The 23049-nt window shown below is 53.4% G+C and overlaps 1 protein-coding gene across 1 annotated transcript in view; it reads right to left on the reverse strand.

Moving 5' to 3' along the window:
- Window positions 1-22302, reverse strand: part of GALNT17 (polypeptide N-acetylgalactosaminyltransferase 17) — a 507972-nt gene extending 485670 nt beyond the window's left edge. Inside the window, exon 1 of the mRNA XM_062179837.1 lies at window positions 22065-22302. Within this exon, the coding sequence (XP_062035821.1) occupies window positions 22065-22302 (238 nt within the window). The remainder of the gene's footprint in view (window positions 1-22064) is intronic.
- Window positions 22303-23049: the final 747 nt, after the last annotated feature.

Genomic DNA, 23049 nt, shown 5'->3' on the forward strand with positions numbered 1-23049 from the left:
GGGAGCTGGACTGGAAGTGCAGGTGGGGCTCCATCCCAGGCAATCCCACATGGGATGGAAGCATCCCGAGCAGTGGCCTAACCCTTTGCACCGTAATGCCTGCCCCAACTCTGCCTTCTTAACAACGAGGTCCAGCAAACCTCCCACTGCTAGGAGAAACTACCCCGCAACATGTCACTCTCCCAAGAAGAGGCACACTTGAGCTGCAGGAGGAAAAGTATTTTCAGAGATGTAGGACAAAATCCAGGCCAAGCGACAGCAGGAGTAGAGGAGGGAGTGGCATGACCCAAGCTGCATTTGGGGAGGAGAATAGGATGGTGATGGCTGGAAAAGGCACAGCCCGTGGCAGAGTCTCTGCCCAAGTCCAGAGCAGACAGGCGGTGGTACCAGGAAGAGGAGGGAGGAGACGGGAGGTAGCGAGAGTCGGCCACAGATAGTCCCTGGGCGTGAGAAGAAAGACCAAGTGCTTGTGAAACCAGAGAGCCGTGCCCTCAGACAGAGGGAGCCAGGTTTTACATTTAAAGATGGGGGGAGAATTTGTACTCGCAGCAAACAGAATGAAATATGCACCCCCAGGTCCATCTTAGCAAACAGAGACAGCCTGCGCGGAGGGAGAACAAGGCGTGATGAAGGCAAAACAGCCAGAGAGAGACAGGACAATGCCCACCAAAGGCACGATGGGCCCCAAAGGAAGAGCCACACAACTTCTGCCACAAAACCACCGGCCACCGATCTGCATTCCACTACGAGGCATGACGTGATCAGACATCCCACTTAGATCAACTCTTCTACTCTTCACAAGCACTTTAAGAAAATCTAATATTTTAGAGGCATATTTTTAATTTTTTAAAATATACTTCCTTCTGCTTGAGAGAGAAAGAAAGAGAGGGAGAGATCTTCCATCTCTTGGCTCACTCCCCCAAATGCCTGCAACAGCCAACAGCCAACAGCCAGGACTGGGTCAGGCCAAAGCCAAGAGCCAGGAACTCCATCCAGATCTCTCACATGGGTGGCAGGGATCCAAACACTTGGACCATCCTCCTCCACTTCCCAGGATGCATCAAGAGGAAGCTGGATCAGTAGCAGAGGAGCAGAGACTCCAACCAACACTCCAAAATGGAATGGCAGCATCCAAGCCTGGCTTACCTCACTGCATGACAATGCCAGTCCCTAGAGGCATGTATTGAAATAAGGGGGATACCAACTTGGTTTCAAAGTAGTTCACAGGTAGAAAGACTTGCAAACTTTTGTCTTGAGAAAATGACTAAAAAGTACAATAGCCCACCTTGTATACTGAGGACCCATTGCCAACCCCCAGGGATGCTTGGAACCTCAGCACCAAACCCTACTGATAAGTGTTTTCCAAAGATCTCACCCATCTCTGTCTTCTAGTTAATATACATAATTTTTTAAAATTAAATGACCAATGGCAAATACAGTATGAACCTGCAGGGAATATGAAAGGCGTGAGCTGTCATCACGCTACTCAGAACAGCAAGCAATTTAAAGCTCTTGGGTTGCTTAGTTCTGGAATTTTCCAAGTACTATTTTTGCACCACAGCTGACTGCAGGTATCTGAAACGGAGGAATGTGGCACCGTGGTTAAAAGGACACCGTGGCACTTCAAAGATGAGTGCCACCTCATCAGGGTCCCCCACCAAGCTTCTGATAAAACAAAAGATCCTGGAATCAGGTCAACAACACAGGAACCTCTGCACTGAGAGACCTGGGCATTGTTGGCTTTTTTTTTTTTTTTTTAATCCGAAGTTCTCCAAATAAGCAGGAAGCTAAGCCTGCCATGAGACACACCGGTCTATTGCACCCCCTCATCTTTAGCATTAGAGGCCTTCAAAGAATTCCTAGAAAATGCATTTCATGCAAAAATAAAAATAAAAAATAAATAAAACTAGGCATGCCTTGCTTTGTGCCAAAGTGCACTTATCTTTTAATTCCATTTTCCCACAAACTTGGGAAGTAAACCTCGTAAGTGTTAAAGCTATAGGTACCATGTATCCAAGTGAAGAATGAAATAATAAAAATCCCCACTTCAGGAAAAGCGAGTATTGATTTGTTTCCTCTGTCCTCTGACCATCATTGAGACACAACCCTGTCTCCCAAGCACACTGTTTGCAGTGTTTATTTATTTATTTATTTATTTGACAGGCAGAGTGGACAGTGAGAGAGAGAGACAGAGAGAAAGGTCTTCCTTTGCCATTGGTTCACCCTCCAATGGCCGCCGCGGCTGGCGCGCTGCGGCCGGCACACCGCGCTGATCCGATGGCAGGAGCCAGGTGCTTATCCTGGTCTCCCATGGGGTGCAGGGCCCAAGTACTTAGGCCATCCTCCACTGCACTCCCTGGCCACAGCAGAGAGCTGGCCTGGAAGAGGAGCAACCAGGACAGAATCCGGCGCCCCAACCGGGACTAGAACCTGGGGTGCTGGCGCCGCAAGGCGGAGGATTAGCCTATTGAGCTGCGGCGCCGGCCTGCAGTGTTTATTTAAACCTCTGGAGAACAAGGTGCTCCACAGGCTTGCTGTATACATTATCTGTCCAAGCGCCAAGTGCACCGGGTTCTAGAGAAAGCAGAAGATCATTTGTCTCCCACAGAAACAGGCCCTGCCAAATGTGTTCCTGTCTCTCTTAAAACACCTGGAACAGGGCCCAGGGTTGTGGCACAGCGGGTTAAGCCACCACCTGCAATGCCAGCATCCCACACTGGAGCCACTGTCCACATTCCAGCTGCTCCTCTTCCAACCCAGCTTCCCGCTCACGCACCTGGGCAAGCAGCAGAAGATGGCACAAGTGCTTGGGCCCCTTCCACTCATGTGGGAGACACGGTTGGAGTTGCAGGCCCTTGACTTTGACCTGGCCCCATCCATGGCCATTGAGGCCATTTGGGGAAAGATCTCTTTCTTTCTCTCTCCGCCTCTCCTTTTCTCTCTGTATTGCCTTTCAATTAAATAAATAAATCCTAAAAAAAAAAAAAAAAAGACCTGAAACAGTGGTGGTGGGATCCCCACTGCAAAGCATGGTGCTCTACATCAACCAAGCAACACCCACTGGTAGGGAGCCATCATATGACAATCACCCTTCTTTCCCCCATCTGCACATACCAGCAGTGCACAGTGGTCCAGGCCAAATGCCAGAGACCTTGGCTAAAGGGCATCTGAAATTCTTGGCCAACCTACCTCCCAACCCCACAGTTATCCTTAGTCAATCCATGGCATGTAAATCCAGAATTGACCAAAGGGGAAAAAAAAAGAAAAAAAAAAGAACCATTGCCCACTTTTTTATCCAAATACAGTCTGTAGCACAGTGCCTGGTACTTTAAGAGAATGCTCAAACATGTTAGCTACTGTCCCATGAATTACTGTTCGCATTGCTGTCCACAGGGAGCCTCCTGTTAAATAGGCTTAGGAGAAGGAGAAAAACACCTTGTTAGGGACAAGACTTCCCTGGCGTTCTCACCGCTTATGGCTGCATAACAAACCGCGCACAGAGTTAACTGCTTAACACAACCGCATTTACTTTGCGCATCCATCTGTGATTTAATGGCAGGGCTAGCGAGTGGGGAGGGCTTAGCTCTGGTCTACCTGGAATGAGCCGGAGAGAGGCTCATAGGTTAGAGGTGGAAGCCATCTTTAGATTCATTCACTCATGGGTGAGGCACCTGCACCGGGCACACACTGCGAGTCTGCACAGATCGGATTCCTTGGACATCTCTTTCCCTCTCCCCCACACCCTCTCTCTCACGATGTGGTCACCCAGCATGATGGCTTCAGGGAAGCCCAATTTCTTATTTGGTGGCTCAAGCTTTTAAAGATATACGTGCCCCGAGACAGCTCATCGCACAATGTCGCTTCTCATTCTTGATCCGGCCCCAGAAGTCACAACCCCTCATTTGCACTGAATTCTGTTCACCAGAAGCAAGGCACTGAGGCCAGCATTTAATCAGCAACAGGATGAAACTGCACCTGTGGATGGGAGAAGGGCGGAAGAACCTGCAGATTCACGGTCAGACCAGCACACCCAGGAAAACCACTCCCCATTCCTCTGGGATAAACTCTTCATTGCTGTCAAAGACGCCAATCTGACCAGTCCTGGTCAGTCACCATTCAAGTGACAACACTTTATATCACTGACTGTCTTCCTGATCCATAATATTACAGAACCTCAACACCCATCAGATCCACCTAGTTTTGTTGTTGCTTTTTTTTAAGATCCATTTTATTTATTTGAAAGGCAGAATTACAGAGAGAGGGAAGGGTAGAGAGAGGTCTTCCATCCACTGGTTCACTCCCCAGATGGCCGCAACAGTCAGAGCCGGAAGCCAGGAGCTTCCTCCAGGTCTCACAAGTGGGTGTAGGGGCCAAAGCACTTGGACCGTCTGGTGCTTCTTTCCTAGGTGCCTTGGCAGGAAGCTGGATCAGAAGCAGGTGGGACGCAAACCAGTGCCGATACCGGATGCCGGTGTTGCAGGCAGTGGCTTAACCCATTACACCACAACGCCAACCCCTAGATTTGTTTTAACTGAGACCTGCTCAATGTATTTTTTATTATGTATTTGAGAGGCAGGGAGAGACAGACAACTCTCAACCTCCCAACTGCTGGTTCCCTACACAAAATGTCCACAGCAGCTGGGGCTGGGTTGGGGTCCAAGCCAGGAGCCAGGAATCCAATCCAAGTCTCCCACACCAATGGCAGGAACCTAAGTACTTGAACCATTACTGCTGCCTCCCAGGAAGCTGGAGGCAGAAGCTGGAGTCAGGAGCTGAACCCAGGACATGATATGGGACAGAGGAGTCCCATATCTGACATCCCATAACTGACATCTTAACCACTGGGCTAAATGCTCACCCCAGTGCCTATGTGGATTCTACAGGGGGAAAAACGTGAGCCCTAGGGGGGCCTATTGACTGGTTCTGGGGAGCAGGCAGGGTCCTAACTGCCACCCCATAATATTCATAATAGCATTCACCAACATTTTCTAATTCCAGACACTCCCCAAGGCATTCCAGGGTTGCTGTCACTTGGACAGAAGCAGCTGCTGTTTTCCAAAGGGATAAACTGAAGTTCCTCAACACCATGCCAGCTGCCCAAAGCCCAAGCTCTGGCTTGGCTCTGCTAAGTAGCCGGAAAGAAGTGAGGGATTCCACCTGCTTGACTCCCAGTCCGGTGCTCAGCTCATCGGTCCATCGTGTCAGATCAGCAGATCAGGAGAGGTGGTTGGCAAGGCCAGGCTCTCATCTCCAGCTCCTGCCTGGAGCTCAGGGCTACGAAACCTTCTCAACTGAAGATGGAGCTTTCAACACGCTCATCCCTGCCAGGCCCTGCGAGCTTGCCCTCCAACAAAAATGTGCACCATGGACACTCGGGTGCAGCAGACAGGGGATGGATCTGGGTCCTCAGGAACCTGGAGTATTCAGATTCCCAAGGAAGGAACTGGAGCAAAACGTGGCGATGCTGGGATCAGGGAAAACCCAAATCATTCCCCTACTGCAACTCTGCTGAGCCAAGGAGAATGAGAACGGAGACGCAAGAGCAGCACTTGAATTCAAACCACCCCTAGGTAACTACCGCTCGGCTTCTGTTTGCTCCCCAAACGGCCTTGTGCAAGTCAACACCGCCCAAGGGTTCTTCCGTCTCCCTGAGTGTTCACCTTCAGCTAATGAAAGCAAAGGGAAAGCTCTCAACAAGGTATTTCGTGAGATTTGTGGATTTTAATAGTAGCTTCATTCCTTTTTTCCAAGTCTCCTGGAATCAGTTGGATGGCGGGAAGATGGGGAAAGCGGCGGGCAGAAACTGAAGTGGAATTTTAGAACCCGGCAAATTAGCCAAGTTTTTAACATCATTAAAGAGCGCTTAAATATTCTTCCCCAAACTCCATTTTCATCTTATGAATGCACTGTGGTAATTGCGCTAAAGGAAATTGTGGAAGTCTGGCACAAACATAAATGTTTGCATGATTTAAAACGCGTGGCAGAAAGACCATGATTTTTTTAATTGCTAATTCTTAAACTAACCTTTTCAGTTTGTCTCATCTTGAAAAATGCCAGTTCCTATCAGCAGAAGCTGTAATAAAGACAATGCATATATTATTTAGTTGTTTATAATTGCAAACAAACTTAGCTATATTTCAATACCGATCCCGCCGCTCCAACAAGGAGCATAAGTAGGGGGTGATTATAATCATCCCATCGTTCTGTAAATAGAACCCCAGGACACCGCGAAGCAAGACTGTTTTCTTAAAGCCAACAGTAGCTCAAACACAGAAGTTGGCCCAGAAAAAGGTGGCTTCCAGCGCAGCCATGTCACCTACTCCCCAGGCACTGGGGAGGCTGATCATGCTCACCAAGGACAGAGGCTCAGAGGAAACAGAGTGGGCTGTCCCAGCTCAGTGTGATTTAAGTTAGCCAGGGCTAGCAGCACTGGAAGAGACGCACTCCAACATCTCAAGCGCTTAGCGTGCTGGTCCAACGCTCAGGGCAAGAAAGAGATAGCTGGGGAAGATGGGCCTCTACTCCAGCCAGGCATTCAAGGCTTGAACATGCTTCCCTCTCGGATGGCACCTGAAGGTGGACTCCAAGGCCACCAATGACAGATAAAGGGGAAGTGTGTCCCCCACAAGGGGTCTGTAGGCTCAGGGTGGACCCCTAAGAGGCAGGGCCTAGTGGAGATCCTTAGGTCACTTGGGGAGCTGTCCTTGGAAGGAACTAGGGTGGCTCTCCTGAGATTCCTGGGTTCTTAACAGCGTGAGTTGATAAAAAAGCCAGGACCTGAACTCGGAACCACTCTCTGGCTTCCTATTTCCGGATGTGATCACTTCCTCCCATGTGTGCGCCCTCCATGATGACATCTGGGGCCATGGGGTCCTCCCCGGAGCTCAGCCAACACCAGTACCACAGCCTTGAACCTCCAGAACTGTGAGCTAAATAGACCTCTTTTCTTCAAAAGTAGTCTGCCTAAGGCATTTCGTGATAGTCACGCAAAACAGACTAGGACCTAAGGTACGGGGGACCCTGCAGGAGTTTTTGTGGACAGGCCTGACATTGGCAAACATCATTTCCTCCCAAAGACCACATCCACCCATTTCCCATCCATCACTTGCCCAACGGCAGCAGAGGGCAAAGATGAGCTCTGGGGATCAGCACAGTGGTACAGTGGGCTCAGCTGCCTCCTATCACGCCGGCATCCCATGTGGGTACCAGCTGAAGTCCCGGCTGCTCCACTTCTGATCCAGCTCCCGGCTAATGTGCCTGGCCAAGCAGCAGAGGATGGCCCAAGTGTCTGGGCCCCTGCCACCCATGTGGGAGACCCAGATGGAATTCCAGGTTCCTGGTTTCAACCTGGCTCAGCCCCGACCGTTGGGGAGCGAACCAGCAGATGGAAGATATCTCTTTCTCTCTCTCTGTTAACTTTGCCTTTGAAATAAATAAATAAATCTTCTCCACCCCCCCCTCTAAAAAAAAAAAAAAGATTAACTCTGTGTCCAAGTTGAAAAGAAAATTCCTCGGTGGACACAGGATTGCTTCTGTCACCCCAACTAGAGACAAGAGGCAGTTCTGGGTTACTCAGTGTTATCTGTCCTAATCCAGATCCTGATCTGTGTACAGGTGCCACAAAGCACACACACAAAAGGCACTTCCTGCCTCGCAGAAGTTGACAATGCACACTTACCCCCTCATCTGCACCATCCATCAGGATGGCGAACAGGAATGAGACCAAGGGAGCACTGGAGCCACAGGCTTCGTGCTGGACACAGCACCTGCATCGGGTATTTGCATATACTCAGCAGCATGTTTCTAACGCAATGACACACAGCCTCTGAAGTCTTCCACCGGCTTCCAGGGCCCTGGCCCTCAGCTGGATGGTGTAGCTCCTACTCAAAGGCTTGCTACCCATCAGAAAAGGATCCTAGCAGCATCACAAGCTGGATCTTGCCCAGTGAAAGCCACCAGATACCACTAAGAAGGGGCTGGCAGGTGGCGCAGTGGGTTAAGCTGCTGCTTGCCAACACAGGGCACAGGTTCCAGTGCAGATGGCTCCGCTTCCAATCCAGCTCCCTGTTGATGCGCCCTGGGAAGGCAGAAGAAGATGGCTTGGGCCCCTCTACCCATCAGGGAGACCTAAATGGAGTTCAGGACTCCTGGTTTCAACCATTTGGGGAGAGAATCAGAGGATGAAAGATTCTCTCTCTCTCTCTCTCTCTCTCTCTCGCTCTCGCGCTCGCTCTCCCACTCAAATACATAAATCTTTTTAAAAATTAAGATGGAGATACAACTGCAGCAAGGGCAGAAGCCAAACAACAAAACTTGCCTGGGGCCAGCCGAGAATCGCTGGAATGAAGAAGAAATTAACAATGCGCACTCGTCAGCACTCTTGTTTTGTGGCGCTAATTTCCTTGCAAATATAAGCAAAGCCTTTTAATTAACGTAATATCAATTTCACTTTTCTCACATTTTGTTCTAATTATGGGCTGGATTTAAAGCTCACGCAGCATAATTTAAAGCCCTAGAATTAATAGCCTTACAACTTGACACACTAGCGCCTGCTGACCCTGAGTGAAGGGAGGTTCCCGGCCACCAGTCCCTGCACTGCCTGCCTCCTCCCCCACTGCCATCCCTGGACCAGCTGCCTAGGGACCAGGAGACTGGACCCCACACCCAGGCATCAGCGAGTGCCAACTCCATAAAGGGAGATACAGAGTGGGATAGCAGGTGGGCAGCTTTGCACAACATCTGTGTTTCTGTGTTTCCATCTCTTCCTAAGGAAAAAAGGATACAATAGTAAGGCTTTTTGTTTATTTTAGGAAGGTTTTTTTTGTTAAATAATTGATTGACTGATTGATTTTATTAACCTTCTTTGAATGGTAGAGAGATTCAGAGAGAGACAGACAGACAGACAGATGGAGAGAGAGATCTTCCATCTGCTGGTTCACTCCCCAAATGCTTATAGTAGCCAGAGCTGTGCAAGCTGAAGCCAGGAGCCAGGAACTCCAGCTGGTCCTCCCACATGGGTGGCAGGGACCCAAGTCCTTGTGCCATCATCAGCTGCCTTCCCATGGCGCGCGCTAGCAGGAAGCTGGAAATGGGAGCAGAACCAGGTATGGGATGATAACATCCCAAGCCACATCTTAACCTGCATGCCTAACACCAGCCCCTACAAGCAGCTCTGATATCAATTAAAGAAAAACACAAAAAAACCTTGATTTATATATTAGATGCTCGATAAAAAATAGCCGTGTATGGTGATATATAATGGAAATATACTTGCAAAATGTGTGGAAATAGGTATTATCTTTTTAATTCCTTTTTTTTTTTTTTTTGGAATGGCGTATGGACAAATACCATCTATTGCATTTCTTCTCATTTAAGATGTAGTGAACTGGAAGATGCACCCTGTTTACGTACCTGTAGGGGTACGAGTGACGCCAAACAATGACACACCACCGATCGGAACATGATGGTTCACTCTTCAGATCAAACCATCAAAATGGTTCGATATACAAAATGAGTTTTTGTTTGTTTGTTTAGATTTTTTTTTTTTTGACAGGCAGAGTGGATAGTGAGAGAGAGAGACAGAGAGAAAGGTCTTCCTTTGCCGTTGGTTCACCCTCCAATGGCCGCTGCGGCCGGCGCATCTCGCTGATCCGAAGGCAGGAGCCAGGTGCTTCTCCTGGTCTCCCATGAGGTGCAGGGCCCAAGCACTTGGGCCATCCTCCACTGCACTCCTGGGCCACAGCAGAGAGCTGGCCTGGAAGAGAGGTAACCAGAACAGAATCCGGTGCCCCGACCAGGACTAGAACCCGGTGTGCCAGCGACGCAAGGCAGAGGATTAGCCTGTTGAGCCACGGCGCCGGGCGACTTACGTATTCTAGTTAATGGTATTTTGATTTAGCCGAGTGTCTTTATTTCAGTATCACTGTAATGCACTGAGAATGTAGAAGGGATCGCCGACACTACGGATCTGCAGTGGGATGCCAGCCCTCCTCGGCTTCTCTTTGCCACCCTCGTACTTATCTCCTCAGGAAAGCAACTATCCTCTTAAAGGAAGGGCAGGGACTAGGGCCTGGCCCATCTGAGGAGGCCTGCAGGGAAGACTTGCAGAAAAGGTTTTCGTTTCTGATGGAACAATTGGCACAGCTCTTCCTACCTTGTGCAAAGATGCAATGACTGAGGCCGGTGCTGTGGTGCAGTGGGTTAAAGCCCCAGCCTGCAGTGCCAGCATCCCATATGAGCGCCAGTTCGAGTCCCAGCTGCTCCACTTCCAATCCAGCTCCCTGTTATGGCCTGGGAAAGCAGTAGAAGATGGCCCAAGTCCTTGGGCCCCTGCACCCGCCTGGGAGATCTGGAAGAAGCGCCTGGCTCCTGGCTTCAGATTGGTGCAGCTCCTGCCATTGCAGCCATCTGGGGAGTGAACCAGTGGATGGAAGACCTGTCTCTCTGTCTCTCTCTGCCTCTCTGTAACTCTGCCTTTCAAATAAAACAAATAAACAAATAAATCCTAAAAAAAAAAAAAAAAAAGATGCAATGACTGGATCAACAACAGCCATCTTGTAACCATGAGGAAAAGACCCAGAGACATACAATGATGTAAGCTTTGATATAACAATGCCCAACCAATGCTAGCTAACCACTACTTCTGAACTTGGCATGGGAGATTAAGCTACTTGCTGAGGAATTAACAGCTAAAAGAGTAAGACCTACGATCTTGCAAACTGCTGGGTCTGCTCCAATAACAACTCATTAGAAAGCAGGTCAGGGCTTGCCATGTGTCCCTGGTGGTCTAGAAAGGAGGGCAGGGATGAACAACAGTGAAAAGCAGCCCCCCTATAAAACACCTAAGAACAGCCGGCGCCGCGGCTCACTAGGCTAATCCTCCGCCTTGCGGTGCCGGCACACCGGGTTCTAGTCCCGGTCGGGGCACCAATCCTGTCCCGGTTGCCCTTCTTCCAGGCCAGCTCTCTGCTGTGGCCCAGGAGTGCAGGGGAGGATGGCCCAAGTGCTTGGGCCCTGCACCTCATGGGAGACCAGGAGAAGCACCTGGCTCCTGGCTTCGGATCAGCGCAGTGCGCTGGCCGCAGCGCGCCTACCACGGCGGCCATTGGAGGGTGAACCAATGGCAAAAGGAAGACCTTTCTCTCTGTCTCTCTCTCACTGTCCACTCTGCCTGTCAAAAAATAAATAAATAAATAAAATAAAATAAAATAAAAACACCTAAGACCCCAGAGGACAGGAAAATTCATTCTGACAAGGTGCTCAGGAAACGTGTCAAGGGATAAAGGGCTTCAGTACTGTCGCCTCGTAAGTGCGTGCAATTAATTATTCTTATTGTTTAGTTATTTTCTATATACTGGAGAGGCAGAGAGACAGTCAGACAGAACTCCCACCCACTGGCTCACTCCCCAAATGCCCATTGGCCAACGCCCAAGCCAGGTCTCCCACATGGACGGCCAGGACCGCAGGCAGCTCCTTAGCAGGAGCTGCGCTGGGACTTGAACCCAGGTCTCGGATATGGGCTGCGAGATTGGTGGACAGCGCCGGAGCCGCCCTCAATTAAAACCAATCTCACCACAGAGCCGGCGGTCCGCGCTCGGCTGGAAGAGGCTCTCTGGGAACCTTGCTCCGGCCATCAGCCTCTCCTGCGGGTGTGGACGCGGCCGCCCCGGTGACGGCAATGGTGGCCGCAGCGGCGGCAGCGGCTTCTTACTCACTGCCGTCAGCAGTGACAGGGACATCATTAAAAGGGAAAACTCCCTCCTCTCTCAGTGGCTCAGCCGGCTGTCATCCGCGTGTCACAGCTCTCAGAAGACCTGTAAGGAGCCACCAGGATGCTTACTGTGTGAGCTGTGGAAGGCAGGCACGGCAGGAGGGAGCGGGGGCGGGCAGCCGAGGCGCCACGGGCCGGGTCCTCCATGTCCCTGGACTTCCTCCCAAGGGTGACACTGGCCACTGCACCTCCAGATGGCGAAGCAGATGGGGGGGGGGGGGTAACTGATCTGCTTCTCCCTGAATCCTGTTCCCTCCCCCGAACCACCACCCCCACCGCCGCCACAGGCCACAACTCCTGATGGGCAGGTGGCTCCCTGTGCTCCTGGCTTCCAGCCTCTGGCCCCTCCAGGTCAGATCCTTCCCCGAGGGACAAGGCCTGTGCGTGAATCCGGAAGCCCCAGGGGACCTCCGGTGGCCTCCGATGGGACCCCTATGCGCACTCGGTGATGGCTGCCCCCATAACTAAGCCGAAGCCTGCAGGAAGTGGGCTGCTCCAGAGGCAGCCGGGGTGGGTCAGTTTCTGTGTCTTTTGACACAGCAGTGAGGAGGTGTGAGGGGTGGATACACAAAGGCCAAGTCTGGAGTGGGCCCTCTCCTCCCCCCACCAGGCCCCTCACTCAGCCCAACTCCTCTCTGGCTCAGGAGATGTCGGGGAGCAGAAAGGAGACCCAACATCAGCTGCTGGGACAGGCTGAAGACCCAGCTACAAGAGAGGGCACGGCGGCTATGGCTCAACACCTGCCGCTGACTCTCCATCCTGGAGGGGACCAAGGACACAGCTCAGCTTCCTTCCAAGGGAGTACAACCGGCAAGGTTCTGAAGTTCAGGGCTGGCTGCGGGGGTGGGTGGGTGGGGTACAAGAAAGCCCCTTCCATGTGTGGGGGCTTCAAAAGGGGGAGGGGAAAATGTGATGATGAAAAAATCCTGTATAGGGGCTAGCACTATGGTGCACTGGGTTAAAGCCCTGGCCTGAAGCGCCAGCATCCCATATGGGCGTCGGTTCGAGTCCCGGCTGCTCCTCTTCCAATCCAGCTCTCTGCTATGGCCTGGGAAAGCAATGCAAGATGGCCCAAGTCCTTGGGCCCCTGCACCCGCGTGGGAGACCCGGAAGAAGCTCCTGGCTCCTGGCTTCGGGTGGGTGCAGCACTGGCCATTGCGGCTAATTGGGGAGTGAACCAGCGGATGGAAGACTCTCTCTGTCTCTACCTCTCTCTGTAACTCTGTCTTTCAAATAAATAAAATAAATATTTTTTAAAAAAATCCTGCGTGGATTTAAAAAGATTTTGCCACCAAAAGGGATTTTTTTCCAAAAGGGATTTGTTCATTTCATTAATGGAAAGGCAGATAGGAAGACAGAGAGAGAGAGATATATATATATATTTTCCAACTACTGCTTCACTCCCTGGAACAGACAAGGCTGGGCCAGGCAGAAGCCGAGAGTTCAGAATTCCACCTGGGTCTCCACGTTGGGTGGCAGGTGTCCAAACACTTGAGCCATCTTCTGCTGCCTTCCCAGGCCCATTAGCAGGGAGCTGGAATGGAAGCGGAGCAGCCGGGACTCGAACCAGCACTCACGAGAGATACTGGCTTCTCAGGCAGTGGCTTAACCCACTGCGCCACAACGCCGGCCCCAAACCTCTCTTTTAATTCCATTTTCAACAAGCTCTTCCGAAGTCTCCTCAGTTCACCACTTGTGTTCTCAGCCAGGCCCTGCCCTCCCACGTGAGTGAGCACAGTGGCCCGGTCCCTCGATGGCTCTTTACACCTGCATTATACAGTCCAAACCGACCTGGGATAGTAGGCCTGGCCCTAGGATTCTGCACACGAGCCCAGCCCCCCAGGCAGCCCCAGCCACCCCCTCCCCTCGCCAGGTGCACCTCTGATGGCAGGTTCTGAGCCCCCAGCCTCTCTCTAAGAGCATGCATTTTCTTCGCTTTGTTTCTACCAGGTGGTCTCACTCCCTGGCTCCCACTGTCAGTGTGCTCTTGGTAAAACTGTTACAACCCTCTCTCCCTGGTTAAGCATACTCCATGCTGGCTCCAGCCCAGTCCTTCCATACTTGGTTCAGCACTCCTGGGTAAACTAGCATACGCCTGGGAAAATCGTCTCTCCCGGAGACCACATGTCTCCACAGGGCTGATACTTGCGCCTTCTCATACTCCTGTCATCTAGCCCACACCTCGCAGACAGGCAGGGCTCACAAATACGAGGGTCCTCCCGAAAGCCCGTAAGAAGATGCAATTAGAAGATCAATTTATTTGGGTGCAAAAGAATTTAGAAATCCACGCAGAATTTTTTTTTCATGACAAGCACTCTCCATGAGCTTTGTGAAGACCCCTCAACAGATGAGAACGGCCAAGGCTTTCTGTAGTGGGATGGGACAGCAGTAGAGCCAGGGGTATGGTCCAAGACCCCCCGCAGTGGAGGTGTGAAACACAGACAATGCCAGGCCTTATACACTGTGCACCATCTGATTTCCTAAAAAAACATACTTAGCACAAACTTGATTGGGTCACAATAAGAAATTAACAGTAAAAATGATAGAGAACAATTATAACCATATTTTATAATAAAAATTTATGTGAATGTAGTCTCTCCTGCGCTCACTCGCTCTCTCTCTCTCTCTCTCTCTCTCTCTCTCAAAACGCTTCACTGACTGTGGGCAGCTCCAGCCCCAGGAAGTGGAGCCGTGGATATGGGGGCACTGCTGTGCACAGGCTGCCATTTCTCCTAGCCCTCAAAGCCATCACTCAAAGGCAACATCACAGGAGGAGGGTGAGGGAGGAGAAGGCAGAAGGAGACAGGACCCAGCCTCAGACCAGCACAAGCAAGAGAGAGAGGTCACAAGTTCATCCATACAGCCCCAGGAAGTAGCGCAAACAAATGACCTCCTCTAACCTCTTTTGAAATTGACATCACACAGCTCAAGCAGTTGGGCTCCCATAGGGGAGACCTGGATTTGAGTTTTCCAGTTCTTGGTTTCTGCCTGGCCCAGTTCTGGCTATTGCCAGTGCTTGGGGAATAAACCAGCAAATAGGAGCAGCCTCTCTCCCTCTCTCCCTCTCCCTCTCCCTCTCCCTATCTCTCTCTCTCTCTCTCTGCCTTTCAAATAAATTAATCTCTTCAGAAAAGGAAACTCACATCATAGATAACAATGACCCTGGCCGGTGCCTCGGCTCAACAGGCTAATCCTCTGCCTTGTGGTGCCAGCACACCGGGTTCTAGTCCCGGTCAGGGCGCCGGATTCTGCCCTGGTTGCCCCTCTTCCAGGCCAGCTCTCTGCTATGGCCCGGGAGTGCAGTGGAAGATGGCCCAAGTGCTTGGGCCCTCCACCCCATGGGAGACCAGGAGAAGCACCTGGCTCCTGACTTCGGATCAGCGCAGTGCGCCGGCCGCAGCGGCCATTGGAGAGTGAACCAACGGTAAAGGAAGACCTTTCTCTCTGTCTCTCTCACTGTCCACTCTGCCTGTCAAAAAAATAAAATAAAATAAAATATTAAATTAAATTAAAGAAAAAACAATGACCCTGATGACCCTGCCCTTTCTACATCACCAGCTGCCCAGCCATTCCTTCTAGAAACCTTGGCCAGGGAGCCAGGTCAGCTCCTCGCAGCAAGAGGGCACCAGCAAGCGGGGTCTCCCCACTTGGGAGCTGATAGTGTTCGCACAGCAGCCATATATGAGCCCCGGTGCTCCTGCTGCACCTGCTGGATCTCCATCCACCCCAACACCCAAAGACCCCATTGTACAGCTGAAAAGTAAAGGGACTTGTCCAGGGTCACAGAGGTACTAAGTGGCCCAGCCGGAAATCAAACCCAGTCTGCCTGACGCCCAAACCGACACCTTTCCTGCTGACGCATTCCCAACAACTCGCAGGTTCTTCCTTCCCTGGACGTGGGTCTCCTTGGTTCCTTCTTCCTGGTATTCCTGGTGCCATCAAAATGACTCAATCTATTCCTGTCCACAAAGGACATTCCCGATTCGGCAGCGAGCAAAGGTCAGGGGGGTCGAATTTCTTCAGCAACAGTAACACTGGCTGCCTCTCCCGCTACCTCTGGGCTGGCTCGGTGGCAGCTGCCCCGGCTGGCAGGGTGCCTGTCGCACGCACACACACACACACACACAGTGGCCAACACAGATGGTGCCTGCATCTCAGGGCTGTCCAAGAAGGGGACCTCCCCCATTCCTCCAGGAAGGGCCAGTCGTGACGTGACCAGTTGTCAAGGGCCTGCCTCCCGCTCCTAGGCTGTGGCTCTGCTGCCAGAACCTTCCAGGGCCCTGGGCCCCTGCCTGTCACAGAGTCACTGCCCTGGCTTCCTTCTGAGGCTCACCACACCGGCTGATTGCATTTGGTTTTGTAAAAGATTTATTTATTTACTTTTATTTGAAAGGCAGAGTGTCAGAGAGAGAGAGAGAGAGAGAGAGGTCTTCTACCAAATGGCCACAACAGCCAAGGCTGGGCCAGCCCAAAGCTAACAGCCAGGAACTCCATCCAGGCTCCCACGGGGGTAGCAGGGGCCCAAGCACTTGAGCCACCGTCTACTGCCTTCCCAGGCATGTTAGCAGTGAGCTGGACCAGGAGCAGAGGAGCTGGGACTGGACTCAGCGCTGATTTTAAACCAGGCTGATTTTCATGTTAACACCGGCCCCTCGCCTCTCTCCCCCGACCTCCTGCCCACAGCACGTGTTGGTAGCATCCAGCAGTCCAGCACCTGCCACCCCTCTCCGATCCCAGCATGCAGACAACAAAAACTGTGCATCTCGCCTGCTGGCCCTGTGCCGGCCCACTAGCCCTTGCCCGGGCAGTCAGGGTCGCCTGGACTTGCTTTTCTGTGGCTCAGCCTCCACCTCCATGTGCCTGTGTGGCCGTGGGGACAGACCCGGGCTAGGTAATTTTGACTTCTCTCTATTTCCACAAAGATTTTCAATTTCTTCAAGCAACTCTGCTTCTATTCAATATCCTTCTGCAATCTAAATTTGGAACCTAACCTGAATCAATTGCATTTCCTCTTACCACAGAGGCACTCTGTGGCACAGGGGCTCTGAGAAGGCGCACGGTCACCAGCCGGGGCCTGGAGCTTGGTGGCAGGGGGCTGGGGGGACAGGGTGCAGGTGACGCTCTCCCTACCTGAACTCTCCTCCACCCAGCAGCTGGGTGCAGGGCTGCAGGACTTTGTCATGGCATCTGAGAGCCTCAGGTCTGCCTTCCCCAGCTGTGTCACCCTGGATAAATCACACAGCATCTCTGGTTCACACCTTTTTCATCTCTAAAATGAGGCAAATAAGTAAACTTCTTCAGAAGGTGACAGAAAGCCAAAGCTGCGACCAGTGCTATGGCACAGCGGATTAAAGCCGCCACCTGCAGTGCCAGCATCCCATATGAGCATCGGTTCGAGTCCCGGCTGCTCCACTTCCCATCCAGTTCTCTGCTATGGCCTGGGAAAGCAGTAGAAGATGGCCCAAGTCCTTGGGCCCCTGCACCCACATGGGAGACCTGGAATAAGCTCCTGGCTCCTGGCTTCGGATCGGTGCAGCTCTGACCGATGCGGCCAATTGGGAAATGAACCAACGGATGGAAGACCTCTCTCTCTCTCTCTCTCTCTCTCTCTCTGCCTCTCCTTCTCTCTGTGTAACTCTAATTTTCAAATAAATAAATAAATCTTAAAAAGGAAAGAAAGGAAGCCAAAGCCCAGTACAGAGTTCATAAGGGGAATTCTCTAGGTCGATTTTCCTAACACTGGGGGAAAAACCACCACCATTTTCAAAAAATCATTTTTAACTCGGTATTATTTTCTTCTCTATATTTTTTTAGATCTTCCAATTTTTCTACAGGGAATATTAGTTCGTTTTCTGCTACAAAAATATAAATCCATATTCATGTTCTAAAATCATTCATTCAATGGAAACACACTGATACTTTGCAGGTTCCTAGGATGGTGGAGGCAAGATGGCATTGGAAAGATGGTGGGGGCAGGATGGCACAGCTAAGATGGTAGAAGCAAGGTGGCTGAAGATGTGATGGCACAGGCGAGGCAGGGCAGAGGAGACGCTGTCCTCACACTCAGTGTCCCCAGCTGAGTCAGTCTACCCCACTCCCCTTACCACATCCACCCAGTCCAATCCAGGCCTTGAGGCTACTTCCCTTGTGCTTTTCATTTACCATCCCATCCAATTAATCAACCCAACACACCTTAAATACCCACATCAGGTCCATGGGGTGCAGCAGATGCTGAGGGACGGAGGTGGTATTAAAAAAAAAAGTCTGGGGCCAGCACTGTGGCGTAAAGCCGCCGCCTGCAGTGCTGGCATCCCATATGGGCACCAGTTCGAGTCCTGGCTGCTCCATTTCCGATCCAGCTCTCTGATATGGCCTGGGAAAGCTGTAGAAGATGTCCTTGGGCCCCTGCACCCACGTGGGAGACCTGGAAGAAGCTCCTGGCTCCTGGCTTCAGATCAGCTCAGCTCCGGCCGTTGCGGCCATCTGGGGAGTGAGCCAGCAGATGGAAGACCTCTCTCTCTGCCTCTCCTTCTCTCTCTGTGTGACTCTGACTTTCAAATAAAATAAATCTTTAAAAAAAAATCTAAGACATGGTATCAGTTCTTAGAAAGTCCATCATCCGGGTCGGGACTAAGAAGATGAACCCATGGAGGCACAAGACAGCAGGCCAGGGGTACTGAGGGCCACTGATAACAAAGCTTCAAGCAACTCAGCACAGGAAGAGTACAGACCATGTGGCCTGCCACGACCTCCACCCTCACGCGATGACTGTGGCTATGCCTTATAGGATGGACACCACGGAGAAGAGGACAGCAAAGCAGGACAACCAACATGTTCCAGGCAGGGGCTGAACTATGGAGGCTGAATATCCTAAGGCCATTGTGGGACATCTCAGCAAGATGACGAGCCTGGCTGAAGGAGGCAGAGGCCCTGGGCAAGAGGAGGGATGCAGGAGATGCCCACTGGAGCTGGCTGGGCAGACGCGGACTGCCAGCCTTCGAGCTGGACCACGATGCCTTAGGAGACAGGGCGCCCCTGGAAGACTGTGTGCGTGGACCGCTTGGGAGTGGTGCTCCCCACTCATAGCTGGAACCATCCTGTGCTCAGAGACAGGGTGGAGCCATGACAGCCGCAGGTTCTTAAATAAGGGCAGAGGCAGGGGGTCATCTAGGGGCGGGCCCAAGGCAAAGCATGAAAGAGAGGAGAAAAAGGCTCATTCATTTCACTGATTGACATGTCCATGCTTTCTCCCGCATCCCACCACCTCCACCTTCTAAAGCAGCACCAAGGAAAACAAAATGCTAACAGCAACAACCTGCCACTGCCTTGCAAAAGGCAAGACGGCGAGACCTTGACACCAAGTCTCAGCAAAGAACTCCGGGGAAGTCTGGGTCACCTCCCGGCCCTCTGTGGGCCACTCACGGACCACCCCGACAAGACCTGTGCCATCGTCGAGAGAGCCCTGAGGTTGGCTGTGCTCAACAGCCAGGCAGCGCTCGGAGCGCTCCAAGAACCTCTCCACTTGAACTTCACGGGAGTGCACAAGATAGGTTTCAGAGACCCAAGCAATCCTTAAAATGCCAGCTCCCACCCCCAGCTTCCTGCCGTACATTCAAGGCTCTGTTATAGCTGAGGAATAACGAATGCCAAGGTCAAGGTTTCCTTCCCCTTCAGTGGCAATGGATGGGGACAGGTGCAGAGCAGGAGGACACAGGACATCCAGGCCCCACCTCCCCAGGCACTGGGAGCACCCTCCTCTCTTCTGCAGCCTCCCCCGGAGCAGGCGACCCAACTGCAAGAACAGATGGGACCTGTGTTAGCAAAACAAGCACAGGCAAAGGACCGGGCGCTTGGGGGCGGTTGGGGTGGAGAGAGGGAGGGTCTCTCGGTTTCACAACTTCTCCCTGCTCTTTTCCTCCAGGCTTCATGTCATTACAAATTACCCTGGGCCGCCAAGAAGGTAACATCTGCCTAGTCCCAGCTTGAACGCCTAGCCTGCCCAGGAAAAGCTCTCCGCTGGGTCTTCCTGCCAGCTCGCCTCCTCCGAGGCTCCAAGTATAAAAAAACTCAGCCTTCCCATCCCACAGCCCTCGACTCCAGCCGTCTGGGAATAGCCGACATGGCAGAAGGGCACAGAGAAGGGAGCTGGAGCCCTCCAGCCCATCGGAGGGAAGCTACGGGCTACTCGGGAGTCAGGATCGGATGGCTTTCCTGCCTCGGCTCTGCCTGATGCAGGCAGGTGGGGCACGGCTGCAGCCCCAAGCGTGCTACAGAAGCCAATTCTCAGGCGCTAGCCCACACGCCTGCTGAATCAGACTCCGGCCAGTGGGACCCAGAAATCGCTGTCTCTGCAGGCCCTCCCACAGCCCACTAACGAACAATCCAGGCTGGGGCAGCAGCTCAGGACGCTCCATTCTAGAGCCAGATGGCCCAACGTTCAGCTCTGACACTCAGAGCTGGGGACAGTGAGCAAGTAGCACTGGCAAAGGAAGAGACCTAACCACAGGGCCACTGCAAACACTAAATGGACCCCTGCATGTCTGTGGCACTTAGAAGATCCCATGGAGAATTGTGCTACTCCTTTTAGGGCAACCCAGGGACTCGGCTCTATCCTACTTAACGAACACTTAAAACAACCTGTGTCCCTGCATGCAGCCCCAGTCGTGGGAACCCAGTCTGTCCTTTGGAGTCCTAGGGGTACATCCAGGGCAGGGATTTGTGCTTGGAACTCCTCTAGGAATGAATGGTGGGGTTTTGCTTCATTCCGGGCCTCCATTTTCAGACACGCGTGTGCACGACCTCCGTGGGCCGTCCCGAGCCAGGCTACCCACTGCAGAGGCAAGTTCTAGGCATCCTCTGGGTACCCGTCCAAGAACATTAAGAAAAACCACCATGCCCTTTGTGCGCTCCGAGATCCGACCACATCCTCCCTGGAAGTATCCAGAAGAAACCGCCCCGGAGAGTAAGAGGAGACTGGTCTGGTGTCATCTTTCTCTTTCCTTGTCCCTGCCATCTGCCACCCGTCTGGGCTCTCATCTCAGTCTCCTAGTTGTGCAGACGGCTGCCTGGGCCTCAAGGGCGCACAGGCTGCTTGTGCAGCTCCACGGATTTCTTTTCTCAACACACCTGATCCTCCTGCTTGTTAGGGGGAGCCCAGAGAAGTTGGTGCCTACTGGCAGAGAGAGGCACAGAGGACAGCCAGGCCCATAAGGATGTGGATCCCTAAACTCCTACAGGGCCACTTCCTCAACCTCCCCTAGCTGTGTTTTCTTATTTCCCATATGGAGATAGGGCGGGTCTCCCTTATGGAGATGGGGCGGGACCCTCCCTCCCCGGGGAGGAGGGGGGACACATGTGAATATTCAGTGAGAGTTGTATATTCAGAGAGCTGCAGAGTCTGGTCCACCGGCAGCAGGACTTCCTGCAGTTGCTAATATCTTCCTTAACAAGAGGGCAGGAGCTCAGGATGGGAGGAGGCAGTCTGTGACCAAGTGGTGCATCTGCTGTGGGTGTCCACACGAGGACCCTGGACAGCTGCCTGGCCTCAAGCTGGTAACACCCACTCTGACCTAGGGGACAGCGACTGTCCCATGATCATCAGTCGCCACCCCGAAAAGCTGGGGCGCATGACAAACCTGCCTTTTCTCCCCAAAGCACTGGGAACAGTGGCCATTAACCGGATGCCACCCCTGGCTCTGTGGCTCTCTGTAAAACACCTGTTTCCCTATGGGAAGTTAGGATGGTGGGTGCTTTGCAGCTCCAAAGGAGAAACCCAGGTGATCAGACGGGAAGAGTCCTCCTAAGAGTGCATGTCTGTTGCGCCCTGCATAGGGAGGACACAGCCACCCCGCGGACTGCGAAAGCACATTTGCTCCACGACCCGGGGCCTGTGCGCGCAGATATTTAAGCCGGCGGGCCTGCTCCCTCCCCAGCCGCTCGCCACCCCACGCCGCGCTCAGAGAGCGGCTTCCTCCCTACACGTCGGACCGCGCCTCCAGTCCTCTTGCGCGCTCCGGCTGGACTTCCCGAGCCCGGCACGCGGGGATCCAGAGCCAACTCCACCGACCTTTCCAGGATAAAAACCAAACAGAGCTGGGGCACGGAAAAGCAGCAGGTAGCTGATCTCTCCTGCAGCCCCCAGCCTCCTGCAGGACCCGGGTTAGCGAGGATCAGAGGGAACGCGCGCCAGCCAGGAGGCTCGCACTCCCGGGCAAAGCGCGCAGGGTCCCGGGGCTCACCCAGCGCCCAGGGCCGCCCGCGCCGAGCCCCGTGGGCGCTCTCCGCGCGTCCTTACCATTCAGCTGCCGGTAAACGATGTCCTCGAGCAGCGAGAGGCGTTTCAGGACGGCATCCTGGATGGGGCTGGCGCTGTGCGCGCTGAGGTTGGCCGCCTCGGCGCGCGGCCGGATCTCATGGAAGGCGTCTCCGTTGCGCACCGCGATGGGCCGGCACTTGGCCAGGAAGAGCACGAAGCCGGCCACGGCGATCAAGTTCAACACCAGCAACACTTTGACCCTTCTCAGTGAAGCCATCAAACAACCCGGCCGGCCCTCGCCCCGGACCCGCGGCCCCCGACCTCGCTCGTGGGCTCCGGCGAGGCGCGCGGGGCAGCCGGGGGGCCGTGTGAGCCTCACGCACCCGGTAGCCGGCGAGGACGCTCGGGCAGCAAATGCGGCTGGGAGCACGGGGCGGTCGCAGGCAGAGCGCAGTCGCTCACATCCAAGTCCCGGGTCTGCAGAAGAGCGCGCGATCCCTTGGAGGTAGGTGTCTCAGCGAAAGGCCGGGCCGGCGCGCCCAGGGGAGGTCTCTCCTTGGCGCCAGCTAGGGGTCCGCCTCTGGACCTCGGGCTGCAGGCGCCTCGGATCCCAGGGCCCGCGGGCTGACGGCAAGTCTGCCCGGGGAGCCGCGGCGAGAGCGGCGCGCAGGTGCCAGGCACAGAGCTCGCCGGCCGCCGGTAGCGGAGCGCGCCGTGCAGCGCCTCGGGCCGCACAGCCACCACCCTCGCCCGCAGGCGGCCGTCGCGGGGCGCGGGGCTCTCTCTTCAGCCGAGGACCGGCTCCCCCGGGCGGGCGCCTTTGTTCCGCTCACCAGCCGGCTCCATCAACGCCGGGCAGACGGAAAGCTCGCGCCGGGCGCCCGCATCCCCGCGGCTCCGCAGTCACGCTCAAGTCTCAATGACTCTCAAAGTGGAGACAGCACTCGGGCAGGGGCGGGCGCCAGGGAGGGGGGGTGGGGGGAGGCCGAGCGCGACGTCCTCTCTCCGCCCGCGGCGCCGAAGG

Source organism: Lepus europaeus, chromosome 21 (genome assembly GCF_033115175.1).
Source record: "Lepus europaeus isolate LE1 chromosome 21, mLepTim1.pri, whole genome shotgun sequence".
Classification (NCBI taxonomy): domain Eukaryota; kingdom Metazoa; phylum Chordata; class Mammalia; order Lagomorpha; family Leporidae; genus Lepus; species Lepus europaeus.